This window comes from Labrus mixtus, chromosome 10 (assembly GCF_963584025.1).
Source record: "Labrus mixtus chromosome 10, fLabMix1.1, whole genome shotgun sequence".
Lineage (NCBI taxonomy): Eukaryota > Metazoa > Chordata > Actinopteri > Labriformes > Labridae > Labrus > Labrus mixtus.
The window spans coordinates 3,046,386-3,056,133 of record NC_083621.1 but is presented as its reverse complement, the minus strand read 5'-3'; the positions used below and the strand labels follow the sequence as shown (position 1 = coordinate 3,056,133).

At 40.3% G+C, this 9,748-nt stretch overlaps 1 protein-coding gene across 5 annotated transcripts in view; it reads right to left on the bottom strand.

Annotated features, from left to right (window-relative positions):
- Positions 1–6,874: 6,874 nt before the first annotated feature.
- Positions 6,875–9,748, bottom strand: part of gria2b (glutamate receptor, ionotropic, AMPA 2b) — a 61,757-nt gene continuing 58,883 nt past the window's right edge. For 2 of the 5 annotated variants that reach the window (XM_061047582.1, XM_061047583.1), the window contains exons 15-16: positions 9,625–9,748; positions 6,875–8,974 (exon numbers count right to left, since the gene is read on the bottom strand). The exon at positions 9,625–9,748 is cut by the window's right edge and continues 11 nt beyond it. In XM_061047582.1, coding sequence (XP_060903565.1) covers positions 8,810–8,974; positions 9,625–9,748 — 289 coding nt within the window. In that variant the 3' untranslated portion in view covers positions 6,875–8,809. Of the gene's footprint in view, positions 8,975–9,510 lie in introns of all 5 variants that reach the window. The other 3 variants (XM_061047584.1, XM_061047585.1, XM_061047586.1) reach the window with 2 other exon arrangements.

Below are 9,748 nucleotides of genomic sequence, written 5' to 3'. Positions count from 1 at the left end.
ATACAATGTACCCACTTGTTATGACAAGATCTTAACGAGAGACAAAAGGGATAATTTAACATCTTTAAGCTTTCCTTTGTGAGATAAAATGAATTCTAATCATCCCAAAAGGCAAAACCAGATCGTATTAATTAGATCAAACAACTACCTCCAGGACTATTAATCAAAAAGAAATAATTGCACCAAAGGACATTCAATTAATGGCTTATTCTGTGATCTCGCTCTGTTGAAGGAAGCCTCACTTTGTTGTAGGGCTTTGCGAGGCACAAACAGAGACCTGTCCATGGCCGTCTGAATCACTGTGATGTAAATGAATCTGACCTGTATTAGCATCGCTGTCTTACCAGCTCAGGTGCTCGTTCGTGCAAGAGGAATGGACACTGCTTGTTCTCTGCCTTTCATCCCCATCCGACAGTGAAACCATACTGCTGTTTTACAAGGCAGAGCTACAGTTGTCTTTTAGGTTGCAGAAGTTTTGGAAATCAAAAATGATTTCTTATATGCATAAATAGTTTTCCTTCCTAAATGGGTAAACAAGTAAACAATAATCAGACATAGTCATCCTGATTTTGAAAGGTTGATTGGTTTAATTTAATTGTTGAGTCATACACAAACAAGCCCCATGCCTAGACCAGAATAGGCTTACCATACACCACCATTAATATAAAGTGAACATAAACCAAAAGGAAGACACTTAACAATAATATTACAAACAAATTAAAAACCCTTTATCCAAGGCTTCAGTGACAAAAGCGGTTTTAAATATTTACTTCAAGAGCCAGAATAAGGACAATAAAGTGTGCTTTAACATCAGATTCAGTAACACAATTGTTCCTGATTTGAATATATGTCCATTATTTTGGTTATTATTCTGCAATTTATTTCAAATTTTCTTCACACTGCAATGTGGTTTACTGATTCTTTAGATGTATTGTTTTCCCTTAATAAGCTTAGCAAGTAAAATGATTACTAATGTTGGTGGATAAAAGAAGAAAAAACAGGACCACGAAGTGAAAAATATATGCGCTTAATATATTAATGAAATCACAGGACCCTTGCTGGACATTCTTGACATCCTCCACCACAAACGGACCCAGCTCACATGTGCTCATGTGCCAGCCTCCAACGGCCAGTGGATCACCAACTTCCTGACAGACAGGAGGCAGCAGTTTAGGCTTTGGAGAATCACATCCAGCACCAAGACAATCAGCACTGGTGCCCCACAGGGGTGTGTTCTCTCCCCACTGTCTTCTCCCTCAACACAAATTGCCCTTCTGTGAAAATGCCTTTATTTTGCAGACGACCTGACCTCCTTGATGTTAAAAGTTCTTGCATCTTAAGTCTGCTCCATCATTGCTGTGTGAGCATTTCTGCATGAGCAACGCATTTTAATGACGCCGGGGCAGGCGGACAGACCTTAGTTAATAAATCTGAAGATGAAACCTTGCCCCAGCTCTATTGTTGACGTCTCCTATGTGAGGTGACAGATTCAGGCCGTTCTCTGCGTACCTTCTGTCATCATTAGCCACAGCCCGGGGGAGGATCCCATCGCCATGTCCATAGACTACCAGGCAAACGAGAAATTGCTGAAGGGAAAAAGAGACAAAGCAAGCTGGCTCCTCTTGGGCTGATTGCTCACATGGGTGAAGATTCATTTTGGATAACCATCACTCCAAACTGTGATTGGCTGAACTAATGGCCCATGAGCACACTTGATTACACAAAGGTGGGGAGACTGATTGGTGGAATGATATCAGTCCTCCTAGGAAATGTAAAGTCAATAAATAATTTCCACCTTAAAGGAAAAGTAACAAAGGTTGTTCACTTGGTTAAGTCAGACATCAACAACACAAATATGCATTGTATTTGTAGAAGCTATATTAGTTTAAATAAATGACAATATCTATACTTAAAAAAACAGCTTAGAGATAGTGTGAGGTGCTTAGACATTCTTGGGGAGATCGTAGTAGAGCCGCTACTCCTTCAAATCAAAAGGAGCCAGTTGAGGTGGTTTGGACATCTGATTAGGATGCCTCCTGGACGCCTCCCTTTGCTGGGCAGAGGGAAGTCTGGGTTGACTTTCTGCGCTTGCTGCCACCGCGACCCGACCTCGGATAAGCGGAAGAAAATGGATGGATCTTCACTTATAAACAGCTAAAACCTTCAAGCTGCAGCAATGCTACTTAAAGACAAAAATGTTTACAATGTAGCCATGGGACAGTTCTAACCCTTAACAATTCATTGGTCTTCATTTAAAGGCTAAAACTACAAAAAGTTGCACCCCAAGGATAGCTGATTGAGGTTATATGCATCTCTTTATTTCAGCTGATAGTCAAGCAGCCATGCAGTATGGTAAAGTAAATTATTCAGTGCAACAACACGGGGAGGTATAGATCTGAAATAATAAGAGTTTTTTATATGTGTATCCGCCAGTTAGTGTTTGAAACGTGTACATAATTCTGTTTTATACACAGACATGTTTTATGATATATAGCTTTCAAGCTGCTATCTCATTTCTCAACTCAATCCCTCTGTCATTAAAGGGATGAGGATCAAGAAGACGTACAAAGGGAAGGATTAACTCTTGAACACCTTTAATCTTTAGAGCGACTGAAACTCTCACACACTGAAATCTTCCAAAATCCACCTGCTTTTCTCATTTAATGTTAATCATATTAGATGGGTCCATATCCTGGCTAATCACTTTTTAGAATTTGGAAATAATTTGTAAGTTCCTTTTAAAAGTAAGTAGAACTACAGAATGTACTATGCTATCAATGGATAATTAGAAAATACGCTTTATCTGTTTTTATACTGACATGTTGTGATGAATGCTGGTGACTTACAATGGGGCTAAATGGCATCCTATTATCATAAATATTTTTATAAATTACCCAATTGACACGAATACTCTTGGATACAGTTTATGTAGGCTTTGACAACCTATAAACTATGAGTGTGTCTGTGTAGTAGACTAAACGTTTAAACCTCGTCACTCTTGCTGGTCGGCACCAGAATGACGTCACTGTAAAACAATTATAAATATTTTTGTATGTTGCCTCTTGATGCTGGGCAAATATTATACGGATACTGCAATTCAGCCACCTGTCACTAGCCGGGGTTGTAGCCATAGACTAGCTGTAGCTCCCGTTACAGGACTGCCCACTCTTTTACATTTTGCATGTAAACAAGCACAGTAAAAAGATAGTTTCTTATAGTATTTTCATCTATACAATTTAGTCAAAAATGTATGTAGGCTGTGTCAGGTAAAACTGGCTTAATGAATGCGTTACCAGATTTAGCCCAGGCATGAGGATGTTAACTTGCAGGAGGGACCCAATGTTGGCGGTGCTAGCACTGCTAGCATTAGCCACACTCGGCAAACCAAGTTGCATTGTTCACCCACTGACATTTTTTAATACATTTTTGTGTGTCTTCTTACCTTTAGAATAGTCTGAATTAAAATTTTAATTTAACCGACCAAGAAATAGTCACATAAAATCTGTAAATAAACATGGGCGTTAAAACATCCAACACACTTACGTATATTGTTTAAAAGGCATCGAGTAGCTTTTTTCTGCTGCAGATATAACAACAAAACTTCACCCATGTTTTCTCCAAAATGTTTGACAACAAGAAGACACACCAAAACTTTGGGAATGCGAGCTAAATCGGATCCAAAGAGACCTCCACCTAGCAAAACCCCTGACTAATCAGTACAGTATATGTGGGCTGACCAGATGTGTCCCGTAACCATATTCCATCTGATCTGATTCAGCTCCAGATGGCGAGCAGCTCATCTCGTTTACATCAGGATATGTGTGAGGAGTAGTAGGTGCAGTCTGTGGGGGAGCGGAGTATCTTTTCTGCCTGGAGCTAGGAGTGTCTTTTGTGGAAAGTCAAAGTGTTTGTGTTCACCCTCTCTTCAAGATATCGTCTAATATCCCATGAGTCACCGCTTCACATATGCATAGCCTGCAGTGTAATGTAGGCATGGGAAAATTATCAAAGTAAGACGCACAGGGATAAACTCAACAATGAGAGTAAACCCCTGTTTATGTTGCCAAAACGATGTATTTTTACATCATAGAACGAATTTGACGTGACTTAAAACAGAATTTGTAATGTGGGTGGGGGGGCCTGTTTGAGGCTTATGATGGAGAGCTTCTACATAGAAGGGTACACTGGGGTCTGGATTGTCAGCATGGGAAGTGCTCTGGTTTCCATTTGTAGTCCAAGCTGTGGCTCAGTTGGTAGAATCGTCGTTTCTTATCAGGAAGGTCAAGGGTTCGATCCCCAGCTCCTGCAGCAACATGTCCAATGTGTCCTCAGGCAAGACACTAAACCGAAATTGCTCAAGTCCATTAGCCATTTACTGACCAATTACACATCAGCTGGCTTTGGTGTATGCAGGAGAAACGGTCAGTTTGGAGAGCAAAAAGCAAGGTGGAAGGTTATCCGAGATAAGGATGTATACCAGATCCAATCGGCGGTGATCTAACAATGATTTATTGACCTCTATAAACAGATATCTGGATAAAAGTGCAGCTCACATCCATTATAGATCAAACATTTCAACTTCAGCCACAAATCTGCTTCCCGCTGCGTCATGAAAGCCAATCAGCATACCTGAAACATCAGCATCATAAATCATCGATCTGACCCCCATTTAACAAACAAGTTTTTTAAAAATGTGTTTTCTCCTCCTCTTGGGGAGATACATGACGACGCTTGCATCTTTATCTTTCTACAAATCTGCATCATAATTGTGTTATTTCAGCAAACTGGTTCCCCGTGAATTGCAAGTTAATCACAAGAAAATGTATTTGTTTTTTTCCGGGCTCGTGCCACTGAAGTGAGTCAAAGTGAAGCTACTGTATAACTTATTCAGATTCAGACGACTTTATTAATCCCAGAGGGGCAATTTAGTTCAACAGTCATTTAATAGGCAAGTAGACTGCTGGAGCCGAAACACTCTTACTGCATTTCCAAGAATCTATTTATGTGGAAAACATAAAAACAAATGATCGGCTATCCAACTCTTGACCTGAAAACACAAACTATCGATATTTTTTAGTTCTTTTTGGAAATGTACTTCATGGAGGAACTTGCCAATAACTAAGCCAGTGCTGAAGCTGTAGTCAATATGTCATCCAGTTTCCATTTAGCCATTTTATAAACCGGCTGTCCCTGGCTGACAGTCCACTTATGATACGCAACGATTGTGGCCAAACATGACTTTAATGATTCAATAATGATGTAATTAACTGGTGGTGTGGAGGAAATTGAATTTCAAAGAACTGTAGAGGAGCACATGGCTTAATTGGGAGAGACGAGGGGTTATCTTTATGGAGCAGAGGGAAGTCACCCATCTTTATGGAGACGTGTGACCTTCATTACCGGCAGCAGCAGAAGGAAGATGGCCTCTACGCACCTCATCACTATCCTGCTTTAAACACATAACTGTGAGTCTTTTTTCTGCTCCTTTGGATAAGTGCTGAGTGACCACAGTGGCATTGTGTAAAAGAAATAATAATCAGATTTTAAAGAGCAAAACGAGCTAGCAGGCTTGTTAGCTTTGAGGGTTCACTTCCCCCTCTTTATTAAGATCTCTATTGGGTGAAATAGTCTGCAACGCTGTGCAAAGTTGTACAGAGACATGCACAGAACAGTCAAGAAAAGAAGGTAGAAAGGTACTCTGAGATATTGTGACGGACAAAAATGCTGGCTCATGCTTGCTAGCTGTTATTGGTCAGATTGCAAGCTAAAGCAGTTAATGAGTACATGGAAGTGTTACTTTGCTTTTCACCTGAAGTCGGGCATGCACTGTGTGTAAAAATGTCTTGATGGGGCGCTGCAGGCTTAGCAGTTTGTTTGCATGCCACACGTGCAGAGGCTAAAGTCCTGGAAGCGGGTAGCTTGGGTTTCCCGCATGTCATTTGAACCCTCCTCTCTTCCCAGCTTTATAACGCTGTCCAATGTGGCATGAAGCCCAAAGTTAAATCTTGAAAAAAATGTTGTCATGGATGCCAATCATTTACGGCAGATAGCGAATTACGTGCTCAAACCGTACGGTAGGATTGTCAAGCACTACCTGAGAGCTACTTGTTAAATTTGCTTGAAAGAGCATTGCCAATTGTTCTTCAATTCACTTGAAGCTCCCACAGACTGAAGTTGAAGTTGTTGTTTTGCTAACAAGTAGACGGATGGCACTGTAGCTACAATGCTAATGAGGCAGAATTTGGTTGCCTTAGTGATCTGTGGCATAGCCTACTGTGTGCTGAAACTAAAAAAAGGATGTAACTTAAAAAGAAGGGGGGGGGGGATCAGGAGTATATGGACATGCACGTGGTTTGGGACTTAAGGACTATACGATTTGTTAATTTTGCAGAGAGAATTGGAAGTCAGCTAGCTTTGTTGTCATGGTGATTTCAGGCGCTGCTTGCTCTTTAGCGAAGGCTCTGCCAGAAATCCATCCGACCGGTCAGGAAGAGCTATCCGGGCTACGATCGGCCCTCGTTTTCCGCTGTACACAGCATGGAAAACAGTGTAGGTGTCAGCCGTGACGCCTGGCATAGCTTCACCTAGCTTCAACCTGAACAAGAGTCTAATCACCAGGAGTAACTGAAACCACTCGAGGGTTGCAGAGCACTTAACAGGAGAGTCTGAGGGATGACAATGAAGCAGCTAGTCCGCACATGCTCTCATAGTAAGGATAGCTACAGCACAACACAGCTCAGGTTCAAACAGTTATAAACTAAAAAGCATGTTTGAGTTTTAAACATTTTTAAACAAATAAAGTCACATCATTTGTTCTCAGAGGCCTCGTCAACAGCTGCTCTTTCTAAATGAATATGAGACACTGAGAGGCAGCAAGAGATCAGCCACTTTTATTTATAAAGAGTCCCAAAAAATAAACAAGTTAGCACACATTCCATATACAAAATGTCAGTGAGAATAGCCTGAATACGCAATGAAACTGATAAGCAACTACGGTATATGTTTCTATCTTTTGAGTACAAAAACAACAGTGATAATAATCGTACAGTGACCTCCCCTTGTCCCCTTAATTGGTCAATTTCAGTAAATAAAGTGAAGTAAAAAGAGTTCCATAATTAGCCGTGCGTGTCTGCATAAGTCTTGTAAGTAACTTATGGTAGACTCAGACTGCACAACTTAAAAAAAAAAAAAAAAGACCAGATTCAGAATTCAATGGAACCAGTGTAGCTCTGACTCAGTCATGAAAGGGGCTTTTATTTTTCATATTTCAACTTTTTATATAAAATATATGTATATATGTATATATCGTATATATATATGTCTAACATTGTATTTTCAATTTTCAAACAGTTAACCTCACAACTTCAACATTAAAATGAAAACGCATGTTCGGCAGTAATGAAAAAAACGTTGTGTAGTATCTGCGGCAACAACATGCAACTGGTGCTACTTCATTGTCAGATCAATGCGAAATACATGGAGACTGGAAAACAAAGCGAAAAAAAGGCTATTGTATTAGCACTGTCATTGCCACCAACTGTACATCTAGTTACAAAAGTTACAGAATGTATCATTTACATTCACTGAGATGACAGTGATCGATTATATTAAGACTCTATTTATATCTACTGGCACTAGGATTTGGCACTCTGTCTTATTTGGCATTTTTGTACCACCATGTAAACCATGTGGATGACGATGCCTCTTTTCCACATCACTCCAAAATGTGATGCAATAAAACCGTACCACACTTTTTTTTTTCTTTTTTTTTTTTTTCTGTTTTGCATTCATGGCGTGTAAACAGATTAATTTCGTCTTGAGAGTAGAACAAACCCTGGTCCTCGTCAGAAAAACAACAAAAGCACCGAAAAGCAAAAGAAAGAGGAACAAAAGAAAGCAGAAATCGCTGCACCGACGCTAACAAGAAAACATAGAAGTTTGAGTCCAAATGTCAAGCATTGACATATATTTCATATCAACACCAAAATGTTAAAGAATAAAATATACAGGAAAGTTTAGAATAGGAATTAATTACATGATTTCAACATCTCACCCCATATGCGATGTATTTGGCTTTAAAAATATGGAACTAGAAGCTGTTGAGTATTTTCTCTCTTCATCATGTCAAGATGTTGATATCCCACCGGTATGTAAGCAAGTTTATTTAAAAGCTATTTTGTGAAAATACATAAAAATATTTTTTCAATGAACTTTTTTTTCTTATTTTCTTAGAAAAAAAATGACAATTTCACATCTTAATGCAGATGATATCAAGTGTGCTTGAAACTCTGTTTGGCGGAGGTGGCTACAGAAAACAGTGTGTTTTTTTGACGACATCTTTCTGTGATGTGCACACACACATTCAAGCTCTTCACACACACACACACACAAACCCACGCACACACACACACACACAAACCCACGCACACACACACAGACAGTTAAGATGACAGAAACTCCCAGAAGCAGCCGTTGCCGTCAATCAAGCCCTCGTTTCGGTCTCAGTCCAGTCCAGACAGATGGATAGGAAAAGCATGGTGTCATCAGTATAGAAAAAAAGAGCCTCCCCTTTTGTTCCCAGATGTAATTCCATCCAGAGAAGGAGGCGTTTAAGACGGCGAGAAATGGAGACGGAGAGCAACAATACAAGTCTTTGTGTGTGACAAAACGCAGCCTCCATCTCCGATCTTTCCCTTTTCAGCAGACAGAGACAGAAAAAAAGCGCCAGAAAAGAAGGAGGGAGGGCAGGGCTCATGAAAAAGATCGCTCTAATGAAACCATTGTAAGGCACTCAGAAGTTTCTCATCGATCAGGACAGATCTGTCAGGCTGACGTTTAGTCCCATGTCAGGTCTCGGGTACGGGACAGCGTGGACAGCTTTAGGAAACTCTGGAGTCATCACCCGACCATTCTCCCCAGTACTCCCAGTGACGGAAAGTCTCGCTTTATTCCTCATGGCGTCCCCAAAGGTCATCTAAAATCACCCACAGATTCACGTGTACATGCAAACACAGCCAGGCATTTAAGACATTCACACGCACACAAAGGATCCATACACAACACAAGGAAGCAACATGTTAGGTTGAAGTGTTAGAGCATGTGTACGCTTAAAAGATATAAATGTTCAAAACATGAGAATGTAGATGAGAACTTAATATGACGACCATGGATATCACAATGCAAGAGTCAAATGATCATGTGAAGGCGTATGCATGGTCATTGCAAGCATTATTGTTGAAATGTTTGACTAGGACAGAGGTATAAACAGGCATGGCCAGCAACAGTCATACATGAAAATGGTTTCAAATAGTAAGGAAACTTAAATGTACAAACACAACTTTAAGCTTTAAAAAAGGGGGGATATCTCTCTCTCTCTCATTAAAAATCATAAATCACCAGTACATACGATCCTTTGGCCAACCTCGTCATTCACTAACACTTAAGGATGGAACGGATGGAGCCAAAAAAAACGTGCATTTTGGGGGAATTTATGAAAACCTCGTTCCCTACCCCCTAAATTTTTACACTTTCGATCCCATATACGTTGTAACCTTCCTTATAAGTTGCAAAATTCTGTGAATTCTGCGAGGAAGTTGGGTTAATATTCTGTGCATTCTTTGCCACCTTCATTCGTTTCGCCTCGGCTCGGGACTTGTAACAGAACTCAATCAAGGCCACCAGCATGGCCAAGCCGAGTCCTCCGACCAGAATGTAGAAGACCCCAGCCACGTTGCTCAGGCTGAGGGCG